Source organism: Trichechus manatus, unplaced genomic scaffold (assembly GCF_000243295.1).
Source record: "Trichechus manatus latirostris isolate Lorelei unplaced genomic scaffold, TriManLat1.0 scaffold00043, whole genome shotgun sequence".
Classification (NCBI taxonomy): domain Eukaryota; kingdom Metazoa; phylum Chordata; class Mammalia; order Sirenia; family Trichechidae; genus Trichechus; species Trichechus manatus.
This window is the reverse complement of record NW_004443979.1, coordinates 1,383,814-1,399,333: the sequence shown is the minus strand read 5'-3', so window position 1 is coordinate 1,399,333 and position 15,520 is coordinate 1,383,814. Positions and strand designations below refer to the sequence as shown.

The 15,520-nt window shown below is 40.0% G+C and overlaps 1 protein-coding gene across 1 annotated transcript in view; it reads right to left on the bottom strand.

Annotated features, from left to right (window-relative positions):
- FBXO33 (F-box protein 33) overlaps nt 1-2,497 on the bottom strand; it is a 32,243-nt gene extending 29,746 nt beyond the window's left edge. Inside the window, exon 1 of the mRNA XM_004376487.3 lies at nt 1,486-2,497. Coding sequence (XP_004376544.1) covers nt 1,486-2,063 — 578 coding nt within the window. The 5' untranslated portion in view covers nt 2,064-2,497. The remainder of the gene's footprint in view (nt 1-1,485) is intronic.
- Nucleotides 2,498-15,520: the final 13,023 nt, after the last annotated feature.

Genomic DNA, 15,520 nt, shown 5'->3' with positions numbered 1-15,520 from the left:
ACTGATACTGACTCTTTATAGTGTGCGGGTCAGTTGGTCCTCAAGCTATACATTCAATTCTGAGAAAAAGTCTCCAACCTGATCAAGACCAATTTATGGCCTCAACAGCCTCTTTTGCTAGATAAAATCAAAGTAAGGAAATGGAATGGCTTGCTAAGTGAAAAGCTGGGGAAATATATAGGCCACTGAAGTGATGCAGCTATGCTTCAGATACAACTTGGAGCTATAGTCTTATCTCCTGACCTTTTGATTCAGACACAGAATTAAAGATACATATTATATGGCCTAACATTAAATCAGGGCCTGCTTTCAATTCCTTTCAACATAATGCTGGCAGTGTATTTACTGCAAAAGGAAGGACACTGCTCTTGGAGAAAAACGATGTTGTATGTATGACAATCTGAATATCACTTGACTCTGTTAAGTTTCAGTTTCCTTTCTAGAATACAGGAATAATCACTGCCTTGCCTAACTCACAGGGTCATTGAGAGGATCAAATGAGATAGTGACTGTGAAAGAATTATAAACTGCTAAACTATTATTACTAGGTATGTGGCTCCTGTGCTTTATCCTGACACTCCATTTTTGAACTTTCATCCAAGTCATAGTTTAACCGTAAGATTAGAATATCCAGATACAGAAAAATCTAAATTAATAGGATTTTGGCAAGGGAGAAGAAGAAATAAAAGAAAATCCTGATTAGGATACTGGGTCAAAACACTGGGAGTTAGTCCCTGAATTACAGTAAAATTCTGATGCAAAACCAGGAGAGTTAACCTGCTTACCCTTTACAGACTCCCACCCCCCATAAACTGTAGTGTTGTTCTTTCAGGTGAATCACTAGAGGGAAGTTGAGTACAGAAGTGTATTAGGAGGGACTTTCAACTCTTACGATCAACCTTTTCCCCAACCCCTTTAACTAACACTCCTCCTACTCTTCGGGCCTGGCCCAGTTAATCTAAACTACTCTCGCAAGAAAATGGCTGTCAAAGGTTTCTTTTAGGGACGGTCTCACTACTATAAGACACCAGGAGCATAACCTACTCCTCTTCTCTACTATGAATTATCTATTTATAATGGACAGGCCCAGAGTCAGAAAAGCCGGGTTATGTTTTGTTTCTCCCAAGACTCACTCACAGACCTCACCCTTCAAGCCTCAGCAATCCCATCTCTAAAATGAAAAACGACGCCGCCTGTCAGTTCCATCCCACGGCCACGGAAAGGATGAATGAGAGTGCCTGGAAATTGTCAGGGGTGGTGTCTGATAAACACCGAGTCCTTCACTATTTATAAATTATCCTGATGGTCCTGCTATGCCCTCCCGCCTCAAGGAAATCGCCCAATTAGAAATGACACTCCCAGTCACCGAAGAAGGCGACTCGGAAGCGGGCGGGTCGCGTCTGCAGTGAATCTATTCTGGGGTGACGGAAAGAAGGCGACTCCGAGTTCCGAGACGTGGGAGAGGAAGACGGAGAACGAGCCTACCTGTTGTTCCGGATGCTGACCAGCACGCATAGCACCAACTCCAAGTAGGTGCGCAGCACTTCCAGCCAACGGGTTGAGAGCTGCAAGGCCTCGACTTCTTCCCCGCCAACCCCAGTGTCCGCGCCGTCGCCGGGGCCACCACCGCCGCTCAGGTAATTCTCAGCGGCGAACTCAACGCGAAGCTCCCGCACGAACCAGCCGCACTTGCGCATGAGGAATTCGAGTCGGGGCTGCTCGGCGGGAGAGACGCGGAGGCTGATGCGGAGTTGGGGCCAAAGCGCCGGGTAGAAGAGGCACTCGCGCCAGTGTGAGCAGGAGGCCGAGGCCCGCAGCCGGTCGGGCGCGGACAGGAAGGAGAAGATGTGCACGATCAGCTCGCTGGGCAGCGACGCGGCGCCTGCCGCTTGCCCGCACAGAGCCATTCGGCCTCGCCGCCGGCTGCCGGTCCCCGGTCGCCCCCGCAGCCCCCGGAGCAGCCCCCGCAGCCGCTGCCGCCGCCACCGCGCCACCCGGGCGGCCCTGGCTCGGCTTCGAGCTCCTGGCAGTCGGGGCTGCGGCACTGACAGGAACAACAACATCAATGACAAGGAAGAAAGGGGCGGAACCGTCGTGGGTCTCGGCGGAACCAAGTGAAGCACCAGGAGCAGAGAGGGGGAAAGATTTCTGCGGGGGCGGCCTCCAGATAGCTTGCCTCTGGCCTCTCAAATTCTACTCACGCGCGTCCGAGGGGCTTGCACATTCAGTGTCTTCAAAAGCCTCCCCCCTACTGTTTATGGGCCTGAAGCAACAGGGTTTATTTTAAGGAACGGCAAGCCCTCCCCGCGCCTGGAGGCGGCGGCAGAGCAGTGGTAGGAACTGAATTTGACGTCGACGATGGTGGGAGGTGCCCGGCGTTGATGGGCGAGACTTCCGGAAAAGAGGAGCGGCTGGTTGCCAGTAGGGAAGGGAGACGCAGCACGTGACCCCTGACGCACGCAGGTTGGCGCGGTTCCAGCTCTGGGTGACTCCGCCAGCCTTAAGATTCTCTGCTGCGCGGGATGGTATCTCAAAGTTGGTTAGGTTGGCTCTTTTTGCAATGGAAGTGATGGAACTTGAACTTAGTGCGAGGAGTCGTGACGCTTCTCTTTAAACGTTTCTCAGTTGCTGAGCTGAGGCATCTAAGCCAAAGTGCCAGCGTGCAGGATCTTTCTCAGCCGTCTCATCGTCTAGAATATTAAGAATTTCGGAAAGTGCCCGCTAAGGAGGGGGAGTGGGCCGGCTCGGGGAGTAACCAGGACTGGAGGTGTCGGGAGAGAACCGCGGGGGGCGGAGGCGGAGAGGCCGGTCAGTGGCCGAAAGTGGACCTTCCCTTTGGTCAGACTCTGCAAATGGACTTTTTCCGCGTACACCTGGTGTGTGCGGAAGGAGTGAATACACCGCCACTGTTTGGTTTTAGAGCGAGGAAAAAGAAAAGCAAACGAGTCTTAGCTTTGCTGGTTATTAGTCTCTTCGAGGCTTGAGGGAGGATCTTAGTACCTGGTACAGAGATTTGAAGGCCATTATTGAAAAGAAGCCCGTGGTGATGGTAAAGGTTTTCTTTAACATGGTACCCCTAACTTGAGGTTTTTGAAACAGCGTCCCTTAACTTCATGATAACCTGCAAAGTAGTTAACTCTGGTCGTAAGGGTCGATGAAGTCAGAAAGGATTAAGTGATTTATGTAAATAATTGAGGATTGCTTTAATGAGGCTGCTCCTTCAGAGCCTTAACTGTAATCTTGGAACAGCTTTGTTCTCTTGGAAACATCAAGAAACTGTTCTACTAGATGTTTTCATCTCTTTGAGAGCAAAACTCTCCCTTCATGGTCCTTGGATACGTTTTGGTGCCTTGTAAGTACCAGGTTGGCAAACCAAAGTGAGTTGCTACCTTTGGGTTTTCTTCAGCGCAGTACCTGTAAAACCTATCATATCATGCTAACAGTAGGGCACTTCTCTGAACCCCTGTCTGCAAGAATTCTTTCCATGTAATTATTATTATAGCTTGTTAATATTTAGTGAACATTTAGTGGAAATAGCAGTGAATTAGGAAGTTGAGATCTGGATTTTAATTTTTTGTCTATTTCCTAAACTCATTGGAATATTTTCTACTGAACCATAGACATCAAGTTCTTTGCGCTTCTAAATATCTCAGTGTGCACCTCTACAAAAGCATATACCCACATGACAAAAATAACATCATACCTAGTAAAATAAATAATACTTTTAAAATATCTGATATTCCAATTCAGAGGTATCCAGTTATCTTTAAAATGTCCTGTAGAGTTCCTTTGTGCAAACCAGGATCCAATTAAGGACCATGCTTGTATTTTGTTACGTTATCTCAAGTCTCTTTTAATCTAGGTTAGTACCCACCACACACCCTGTTTTTTTTTTTTTTTTTTTTTTTTTAACTTTGATTTGCCACACACCAGGCTAATTGTCCATGGAATAGCTCACCTTCTGTATTTGTTTGCTTCTTGGTGTTCAGCTTGTTAGTCCTTGTATTTCTTATAAACCTGGATGTCAGTGCTAAAGGATTGATTAGGTTAGAAATTTTTAACAAGATCTTACCATAGGTGATGTCAAATACTTTATATTGAATTACATCAGGAGTCACACAATATCTGCCTGAACTACCTTTAGTGGTTAAAAAAAAGATTCCTGGTTTGGGTTAAGACAGTTTAATCTCCACTATTTAAAGTTCTAGTTTTTTTCTTCTTAAAATAATCTGTAAGGTGTTATGTTGGTTTCCTACAAATGTCCACCACCACCAGTCTGTCAGTTTGTCATACTGTGGTGGTACTATGATGCTGGAAGCTACGTCAGCGGTATTTCAAATACCAGCAGGGTCATCCGTGGTGGACAGGTTTCAGCAGAGCTTCCAGACTAAGACAGACTAGCAAGAAAGGACTGGCAATCTACTTCTGAAAATTGTTATTGTTGTTAGGTGCTGCTGAGTTCCATTCAGACTCATAGCAACCCTATGTGCAACAGAATGAAACACTGCTCAGTCCTGTGCCATCCTCACAATTGTTGTTAGGCTTGAGCCCATTGTTGCAGCCACTGTGTCAGTCCATCTTGTTGAGGATCTTCTTTTTTCACTTGATTTCATTTTGAAACCAAGCATAATGTCCTTCTCCAGGGACTGGTCCCTCCTGATAACACGTCCAAAGTATGTGAGACGAAGTCTCGCCATCCTTGCTTCTAAGGAGCTGTCCTTCCAAGACAGATTTATTCATTCTTCTGGTAGTCCATAGTACATTCAATATTCTTCACCAACACCATAATTCAAATGCATCAATTCTTCTTTGGTCTTCCTTATTCATTGTCTAGCTTTCGCATGTACTGCTAGTCTGTCAGTTTGTCATACGGTGGTGGCTTTTGTGTTGGTGAGATGCTGGAAGCTATGCCACTGGTACTTCAGATACCAGCAGGGTCACCGATGGTGGACAGGTTTCAGCAGAGCTTCCAGAATAGTAAGACAGACTAGGAAGAAGGATCTGGTCACCTACTTAAAAAAAAAAAAAAGAAAATTGGCCAGTGAAAACCTTATGGATTTTATTAGGTGTGGCAAACTGATAATTTTCTAAATCTTTCATTCCGTCTGCATTTATTGGAATTCTGTAGGGTGGAAGTTTTCTTTCATAAACCGAGGGCGTTTAGTTAGCCTGAAATACAGCTTCTACTGAAAAGGCAGAAAAAAAAAATGTGTAGTTCTTTTTTTTTACCAACTTTAAGAGAGTTATATGCCTCAGAGGTGACAAATGAGTTTTTCTAGCTTTTACTTTTTCTGAATATCAGTAGGTACTCATAGTTTTTTTGTATGTTTCAATCTTTTTTTTTTTTGATACTCAAAACTTAATGCTCTAGAACAGCTCTCAAAAAGCCCTTTCTGTGTAATAATTATTATAGTTTGTTAAAGTTCATTGAGCATTTTTAGTAGAAATAACACTGGATTGGGTGGGGGAGTGAGGCTAGATTTTGATCTTTTTTGTTTATGCCATGATCTAGCTGGGTTACCTTTATACAAGTTGTTTAATCTCTTTGGATCTCATTTTCTTTACCTATGCAAGTAGAGAGTTCTGGCAAGGATCCCTGTAGTTCTGATGTTCTCTGACTTAAAATTTTTTTTTATTGAGATAGGTTTTGTATATTATGAAATTTACCCGTTTCAAGAACAATTCAATGATTTTTAGTAACTTTACTGAGTAGTGTAATCATTATCATAACCCAGTTTTATAATATTTTTGTCCCTCTAATAAGACTCTTCATGCCCATTTACAACTAATCCCTATTCTCACTCCCAGGCAGCTACTAATGTACTTTATATAAATTTGCCTTTTCTGGACATTTCATATTAATTGAATTACACAATATGTGACCTTTCGCGTATGGCTTGTCTTAGTTCCTTAGTGCTGCTGTAATGGAAATGCCACAAGTGCGTGGCTTTAACGAACAAATTTATTTTCTCACAGTTTAGGAGGCTAGAAGTCTGAATTCAGGGCACAGGCTCTGGGAGAAGCCTGTCTGTCTCTGTTGACTTTGGGAGGAACGTTCTGGTCTCTTTTCAGCTTCTGATCCTAGGTTCCTTGGTGATCTTCATGTGGCATGGCGTCTGTCTTCCCCCATCTGTGCTTCCTTGCTTCTGTACCTAATCTGCTTTTTTGTATCTGAAAAGTGATTAGTTTAAAACATACCCTACACTGATATGGCATCATTAACATAACAAAGAAAACTCTATTCCCAAATGGGATTATATCCACAGGGGCTGTTGTTAGGTGCCTTCTAGTCTCTTCATAGTGACCACATGTGACGGTAGAACTGCCCCATAGGGATTTCTAGGCTGTAATCGTTACTGAAGGGGCCCTGGTGGTACGGTGGTCAAGCACTTGGCTGCTAACCAAAAGATTGGTGGTTCGAATCCACCAGCTGTTCCATGAGAGAAAGATGTGGCAGTTTTCCAGTTCTACTCTGTCCTGTAGGGTTGCTGTGAGTTGGAATTGACTTGATGGTGTCTTAGTCATCTAGTGCTCCTCCAACAGAAATACTGCGAGTGGATGGTTTTAGCAAAGAGAAGTTTATTCTCCTCACAGTGCAGTAGATTACAAGTCCAAATTCAGGGCATCAGCTCCAGGGGAACGCTTTCTCTGTTGGCTCTGGAGGAAGGTCTGTGTCATCAATCTTCCTTTGGTCTGGGAGCTTCTCTGCGCAGAAACCTCAGGTCCAAAGGATGCGCTCTGCTCCCAGCACTGCTTTTTTGGTGGCATAAGGTTCCTGTGTGTCTCTGCTCACTTCTCTCTTTTGTATCTCAACAGAGATTGCATTAAGACACTATCTAATCTTGTTAACCTCATCAGTATAACCTCATCGCAGTGACAGAATTTACAACACATAAGGAGATCACATATAACCTTATCATAGTGATAGAGTTTACAACACATAAGGAAATCACATCAGATTGCACAGTCATACAGTACCGCGAATCATGACCCAGCCAAGCTGACAGATATTTTTGGGGGACACAATTCAATCCATGACAGATGGCAATGTGGTTAACTTTACTGGGGCAGAGATCTCCAAGTCTTTTCTCCCGAGGAGCACCTGGGCGGGTTCAAACTGCTGACCCTTTGGTTAGCAGCTGAGCACTTAACCATTTCACCACCAGGGCTCCTATCTGCAGGTATAGGAGTTAGTATTTCAACACATATTTTGGGGAGGACACAATACACAGCAGCTTCTTTTCACTTAACATAATGTTTTCAAGGTTTACCCATGTAGCATGTAACAGTACTTCATTTTTTAAAATGATTGAATAGTATTCCATTGTACGGATATACCACATTTTGGTTATTCATCACCAGTTGATGGACATTTAGGTTGTTTTCAGTTTTGGGCCATTATGAATAATACTGCAACGAACATTTGCGTGCAAGTCTTTGTGTGGACATACGTTTTCATTTCTCTTGGGTAGATACTTAGGAGTGGAATTGATAGTTATATGGTAGTTCTGTGTTTAACTTTTTGAGAAATTGTCAAACTGTTTTCCAAAGTAGCAGTACCATTTTTCATTCCCATCAACAATATCTGAGTGTTCCCAGTTTGACTTTTTAATGATCTGGAAATACTTTCAGACTGATAAGAGTTTGATATTTTTCCTTATTCTTAGCATTTTGCTGGCAGCAAGTTCCCTTCTTCTTGGGCACCGTTAGTAATTAGTCCTTAATTTTTAGGAACAGTTTCTGAAGAAAGTAAAAATACACCAATTTGCCATAAAATTATACTTCCTAGTGTTATTTTTTCTTGTTAAATGAAAGGTGGTAGGAATATTGTTATTAATGACTATTAAGAAATGAATGAATAAAATAGAGTCTTGCCCAGTTATAATAACAAAACAGTAAAATGCAAGGATGGCACAAAATTTCTTATTAAGCCAACATCTTTATCAGATAATAATTAAATATGGAGTACATATATATGCTTAGCATGTTAGATGAGATAGAGTATTTCTTTCAGCATTTATTTATACTATACTGACTACTAAAGTAACAAAGTTAACTTCTAAAGGACAGAATGAAATCACATATTGTGAAGTTATAAAGTCTGAGCTATGATTCAGAGTCTGGGAGGAAGTACTGATGTTATGCTTCTCATAAGTACCCTGTAGTACTAAACCTCAGATTCCAAAAGTGGCATATTGTCACTATAGCAACCACCCATGCTTATTTGGATTTGAAAGCCCAAACAATGAATGGTGGATAGGAACATAACCTTGAGGTGAATATGTGCTCTGGTGGGTTGATATGCATGCCTGTTGGTAGCCAAGGATTTGTTCTGTTTTTCTTGTTATGTTGATTATAATTGGTTGTCTTATAGAGATATCTTAATACTTGTTAATGTATTTTCTTCTAGGAGAGAAGTTAAACCTTAACTTTTCTTATATTTTTACTTTTTTGACGTGCTGAGCTTAGTGTTTTTTCCATTTAGGTAATTAGGATGTTAGCTATGAGTTTACTATGGCTTTCTCTCCATTGTTGCTTAATTTTGGCAACTTGCTTTGGGTTAAATATAGCTTTTATTAAGCTGAATCACTTCTGCAATTTGATTATAGAAAAAATAACCACAGTACAGATTTTATTTTAGCTACATAAAGGATGCTCAAGGGTACGAATAAACATGAAAATTACCTAAGTTCAAACATTTCTTGAAGAACTATTATTTTTTCTGACCAAGACCTGGGTTTCAGACATTGCTGGCAGTTAGAGATGATGTAACTCCCTTCCAATTATCTGTTAGCATGCCTCCATAAATTTAGAGGCACAGGAACCTCCTAGGAGAATAGAACTGGAAACCTGATTCCCCTTTCCACAATCTTGTCTAATGGATTGAAGTGGTTTTTAGTGAGATCTGGTTACAGAAAAAAGAAAATGAGGCCTTGAAGGGAACTTGTCCTTACGAAAGGGTAAGTCTGCACTGGTGAGCTTGGTGCAGGAAAAAGGACCAGATCACTGAAGACTGTTTCTAGGTGCAACATGTTGCCGATATCAGAACTGATCTTAACCAAGCTACTTCACAAGTTGTGCAAGTTTGTGAATTGTAAAAGCTATACCAATAAAGAAGGAGCTGTGGTGGCACAATGGTTAAGCACCGGGATGCTGATATGTCAGTGGTTTAAACTTAACAGCCACTGCACCTCCCTGGAGAAAAGACCTGGGATCTACTCCTGTAAAGACGTGTTTTTAGTAGAAAACCCATGCGGCAGTTTGACTCTGTCCTGTAGTCAGAATCTACTTGAAAGTACCTAGTAACAATAACATACCAATAAAGCAGGGGTTGACAGCTCATGTCTACAGCAGTCAGACAGGAGCAATGAGAGAAGAATTGGATCCTGTCTAATGGGATAGGGATGAGGAGGTCTGTGGCTTTCCAGAGGGTACTTCTCACAAGTAGGAAAGTGGGCTTTGTGTTTACAGATATCCTAGTTTATCAAGAGGAAACTAAAAATTCTGGTTTGTTTAAAGATGAAATCTCCTGATTGCCAGGTCATTCACGTTAAAAAAAAAAAAAAATTGTGGGCTAAACAAAACCAGATTTAGTCTGTAGGCCACCAGGTTACCACTTTTTTTTTTTTTTTTAACCAAAGAGCTGTCCGACCTGTGGCCCCAGGCCACTTTGTATTTCTATAGCTAGTTCTACTAGCTAATCCCTGTGTTTTAAGTTCACTTCTAAAACTATTGTTTTCATCTACCCCTTTCGTAGTTTAAAAAACGAACAAAAAAAGGTTTAACTTGAATGCCGGTTTTATAACATTATTGATTTCTTGCCTTTTATTAAGAGGATGGGTGTTTTTAAAAGTATCTTCTGTTAAAAATATTTAAAAACTGAGTATTGCTATCTTTAGTACAGTTGATTCAGCCAATAGGGACTCCTTGACTTCTAGTTAAAATCAGTAATTGACTGATTTTAATTATCTTGGTTGGATTTGTACAGCTCACATTATAGGCAGTATCCCACAGTGGGGCTCACAGAGGACTATTACTCAAGGGGCACAGCCTCCAAGTAATTGTTTTACTTGCATTCCTGTGGTTGCTTAACTTAACTAGCTTAAATAAGGGGATTTCTTTATTTATTTAGTTTTTACAAGTACTATAGGGAGTTTTGAAAACATCTGCATACATGTATCAAAGCATACCTGGACCTCCCAGGGTCTACAGTCTGAAACTGAAAATAAGAACTAAGGAAGATTACTGTCTTCATCTCTCAGGAGTACCATGGTCTCTCTTTCCTCCTTCTCAACAGGCTTATTTATTTTGAATATAATCCCAAACTGCTGGTCCTAACTCCCAGTCTACATAATCTAGCTTCAGTATCCATTTTCAGTTGCATATTTGTTCTCTGCCTCCAGTTCAGATTCCTGAGAGAATCTGACTTTATTATCTTTAGAAGGAAGGCCACAAGTCAGAAATTGATGACATTCCTACTGATTGGCTGCTTTGAGGCAAGTGTTCTTGTCCTAGTCTGTTTAGCTAAATTTAGGGAGGGTAGGGTAATATGCTCAGTGCTTAGGACAGATGGATGTGGGAGAGGGAGGAGCATTCTCCAGAACAAAGTGTGGGTCAGTAACCACTCTGAAATCTATCTAGTATAGTAGATTCCATAGTTCAATGACTTTTTATCCAGGGATGCCTAGAAATACATATTGCACAAGATTGGCCTAAGCTAACAACTGATCTTTCTAGATAGCTATTTGATGGTCTTTAGATAGTCTGTTTGGTTTCCTTTGCTTCTGCCATATCCATCAAACTTTTCCAGGTTATACTGCCTGAAAAGACTTTGTCATAAAGAAATATATTCTTCATAGTCAATTACTGCAATAGTCTCATTATAAAATTTAATATTTAATCCCTTGGAATAATCTCTTTAGTCCATTAAGGGCTGAAAAGGAAAAATGAAGTGAATATTTCAAATTAGGAATTTTCGTAAGCTATAATGATATTAGGTAAATTTAAAAATTTTTCACCTCTTAACTGTATTCTCTGGAAATGTGAACCATTTCTTCATTTATATTGAATATTAAAGGGGGAGGACTCATACTTTTATACCACAGGGAAAATAGAACAAGTTTTCCATTGAGTTGAAGGTTACAAGCTTCCTGTAACTATGGGAAGAGTTTCTGCAAAGTGCTCATTTTATATACAGGAGAAGAAGCCAGTGAAAACCATGTGGGTCACAAAAGAATATTGTCTGGTACAGTGCTGGAAGTTGAGCCCTGTAGGTTGGAAGAAACTACACAGTGACTGCAACAATGAGCACAAATACACCAATGATCATGAAGATGATGCAGGACCGGGTAACATTCTGTTATACATAAGGCTGCCATGAGTCAGAGCTGACTTGTTGGCAACTAACAACAACAATAAGAACTTGTCATTGAACTCTTGTCTACTTTTTATTTCTCAGAAATTTGTTGAAATCTCTTGATGACTGATGATCAACCCTTTCCTAGCTGAGTTTCTTCACTGTTAGACAGGCCTAAGTGTCTTTACGTTTTTTTTTTTTTGAGGACCAGAAATCAGGCAAAGTAAATATAGATTATCTTCAACTAGTTCCTCTAACTAGTAATGAGGGAAAGATGTGGTCCAAGATGAACCTAACAAAGGAAAATAGAGAACAAGAAGACCATGTTTTTCATTTAAAATAATTTTTTATCAATTATTCTTCCTTTCTTGTTGTGTGCCATCGAGTCAGGTAAGCAATTTTCCATGATATTAGGTGGTTTCCCTGGGTAACAGCCTTGTCACATCATAATTCTTTATCTTACATCCAACCTCCAATCCATTAAATGTGAAAAAGTACACAAGCTATATTTTTGTTTTAGAGGTTACCAGGAAAATACCTAATTACACCAAAGTCTGACAATTATAAGTGAAGATTGAACTAATATTTCATCTGAGATTTTGAGCACCTAAATGAACATATTTACAAAATTATTACATGACCCAAGCCATGGTATTTTCAGTCACCTCATATGTATGCAGAAGATGTGCAATGAATAAGGAAGACTGAAGAAGAACTGATGCATTTGAATTATGGTGTTGGCGAAGAATAGTGAATATACCATGGACTGCCAGAAGAATGAACAAATCTGTCTTGGAAGAAGTGCAACCAGAATGCTCCTCAGAAGTAAGGAGGCAAGACTTTGTCTCATGTACTTTGGACATATTATTAGGAGGGATCAGTCCCTGGAGAAGGACATCATGCTTGGTAAAGTAGGGGGTCAGCAAAAGAGAGGAAGACCTTAAATGAGATAAATAGACACAGTGGCTGCAACAATGGGCTCAAACATAGCATGATTTTAAGGATGGCGCAGGACCGGGCAGTGTTTCATTCTGTTGTACATGGGGTTGCTATGAGTCGGAACTGACTCAATGGCACCTAACAACAACAGCAGTACCTGTAACTAACAGGATTTTAACTCTATTTAAAATAAATTTTAAAATATTTGCTGCTTGAGTAAGATTCATTTACTGTCCATCATGGACCTAGCAATTTTCTAGGTTCTGGAGGAAAAATACATACTCCCTGCAACCGAAGCATTCCTACTCTTGTTCATCTTTGATACTACTACTCGCTTGTGTTTCTAAAACATGGATCTATCATAGTACCTCTTTAGAAACCTTTGATGATGTTTTCCTTGTGCATATTTTCCTTTGTAAACTCTGCCTGGCTTTCAGTACACTGCCTGTCAGTATTTTACATATACTTAACCCCGCTAGTGAGAACTACTCAGTTCATTGTGTCATCAACAAGCCATATTCATTCTCAACTCTGTGCCTTTTTTGCATACAGTCCTACCCTTCAGAGTTACCATCCCTATCATACCTGAGTCTTATTTAAACTTTAAGGTTGAATTTAAATTCTTTTTTTTTCAAGTGGCCTATCCTGACTACTCCAAACTTCAGTGATCCTTTTCCTCTGATCAGCAACAGAACATACTTATCCACATTGTTTATTGCTGTTTCATATTTGTTAGTGTTCTTTCCCAAAATATAGATTCTTTAAAGGAAAAGCCTGTTATACATCTCTTTGATTACCCTACAGTGTCTCGCATAGTGAAAAGTTCATGTTAAGTACGTAATAACTATTTGTTGACTGAAGCCCTGAGTTGTTTAGACCTGTCCTACCCAAAGTGTGGTCTGCAAATTGTTGCCAGTGCATGAACTGTTTGTTACCAGTCTGCTAGCAGATAAGTATAGAAATTGAGAATAAGATTTAGAAACTTTTATAGCAATTTGAGTAATTGTATGTCTGGTGAAATGTATAATAAAAATTGGGGCTTCTATTTTGACTGTTTAAAAAAATTGGCAATTTTAATTCTAATTCATAAAAGTACCATTCTTCTAGGGATTAGAATTTTTAAAAAGTGGTATTCCACCACAGATAGTTTAGGAATCACTAGTTTAGACTACAAAGGATGTGAGAATTTAGGAATGAAGATACCAGTTCATTTTGGACTAGGAGACGATTTCATGAAGATGAGATCTTTTCTTGAAGGGTGAATAGGACTTGGATGGTTGTAAAGCACTGGGTGGTTTTGGGCAGGGACAACCAGGTGTTGGACCACAAATGAAGGAGAGGTGTGCTAATATGTTTTATGGTGACCAAAGAGAAAAGGGTCTTGGCGGAGCTAAAAATCAAGTCAATGGTGACCAGATACCAGATAACATGATTTTCTATTTATTCAGTTATTGTTTGAGCTATGGCATGATGAAGATCTTTGATTCCCCATATGTATGTTGCTGATTTTCCACAGGATTAGTAGTAATAAGTGCATTTTAAATTTTACTTGTTTGAAACATTTCTTTTTAATTTAGCCTTTAAAAAAATTAGGTGGTTGGCTTATTTATTTGTTGTTTCTAATTTATTCTAGCTTTAGTGTGAAGTTAAAAGAGTAAAATATAATTAGCTAAGGAGCCCTGGTTGTGCAACGGTTAAGCGCTTAGCTGCTAACCCAAAGGTCCGTGATTTGAACCCACCAGCCGCTCAGTGGGAGAAAAGACCTGGTGATCTGCTCCTGTAAAGATTACAGCCTTGGAAACCCTATGGAGCAGTTCTACTCTGTCATATAGGGTTGCTATGAGTTGGAATTGACTCGATGGCACACAACAACAACAATGAAGAATGATTGATAAAAATTATTTTAAATGAACAGCACTCTCTTTTTGTTCTCTGTTTTCCTTTGTTAGGTTCATTTGAATCAAAGCTTTTCTTCCTTATTACTGAATTATAATAATATGAATTCAGACAGAGACCTGGGGTTAAAAAGACTGTTGATATAACTATTGCTTCTAGAGAATTAACGCTTAGCTGATAGCAGAAAATGTGAACTGAACTACTTATTTTAAATTTACCTGTTTCTGTATTTTCTCACTTGTCCTATTTGCTACCATTATACATGAATATATATTGAATACTGCTTATATATATGAAACTGGGCCAGATGCTGAGCAAAGTTGAATTCCACTTACAAAGCAGGCTGAGCAATTTGCAGTGATATTAGGTGGCTTCCCTGGGTGACAGCCTTGTTGCATCATATTCTTTATCTTACATCCAACCTCCAATCCATTAAATGTGAAAAAGTACACAAGCTGTATTTTTGTATCAGAGGTTACCAGGAATATACCTAATTACACCGAAGTCTCACAGTTCTAAATGAAGATTGAACTGATATATTGCTTTGATTTCATCTGATATTTTGAGTACCTAAATGAATATATTTGCAAAATTATTAAATATGAAGTGGAGGATAGCTTGATTATTTAAAAAACCTGGGTAATTTTTTTATAGTTGTATGTAATTTGTGGTGTCCTGGTTTCATTCCTTCCTCTCTACATTTTTTAGTCTGTCATGTTCACTTGCCCCTCTTCCTTCCCAAGCCTTATAAGTATACCTGTTTCCCATGCTTTCTCCTTTGCAGTCTTTTGCTCAGAAATCTCACCTTCTATCTCAGTTTCAGTTCTCTCTGTGTGGGAAAATAACTCCTAAGTCTATATTTCTTAGCCTGGAGTCATAGTTCTGAATCTAGAACTGCTTCCTCCTAATTTTCACTTATAAAGACTGCTGTTACCTCAAATAAAACATGCCTAATTTGGGATGTATCATGTTTCCATCCACTTTAGTCCCCTTACCCCTTTTTAGAAGGTACTAACATTCTTGCCATTACCTATGCTGACACTGTGCTATTTCTATCCATTCAAATAGTCACCAAGTCCTACCAACAATTTCTGTTGTTATGATCATCACACCTTTCCCTTCCTTTACATTTTCACTTTAGTTTCTCCAACATAGGACCTTAGCACCTGATACCTAGGCTACTGACCTATCTATAGAATTTTCTCTTGAGTCCGTATAGCACTTCCTTTGCATCTCTCACATGAAAATTGTGAACTTTTATTTTAGATTATAGTTAATTAATTGTGTCTTTCTCACCATATTTTTTTAATCTTTGTATCCCCCAGAAAC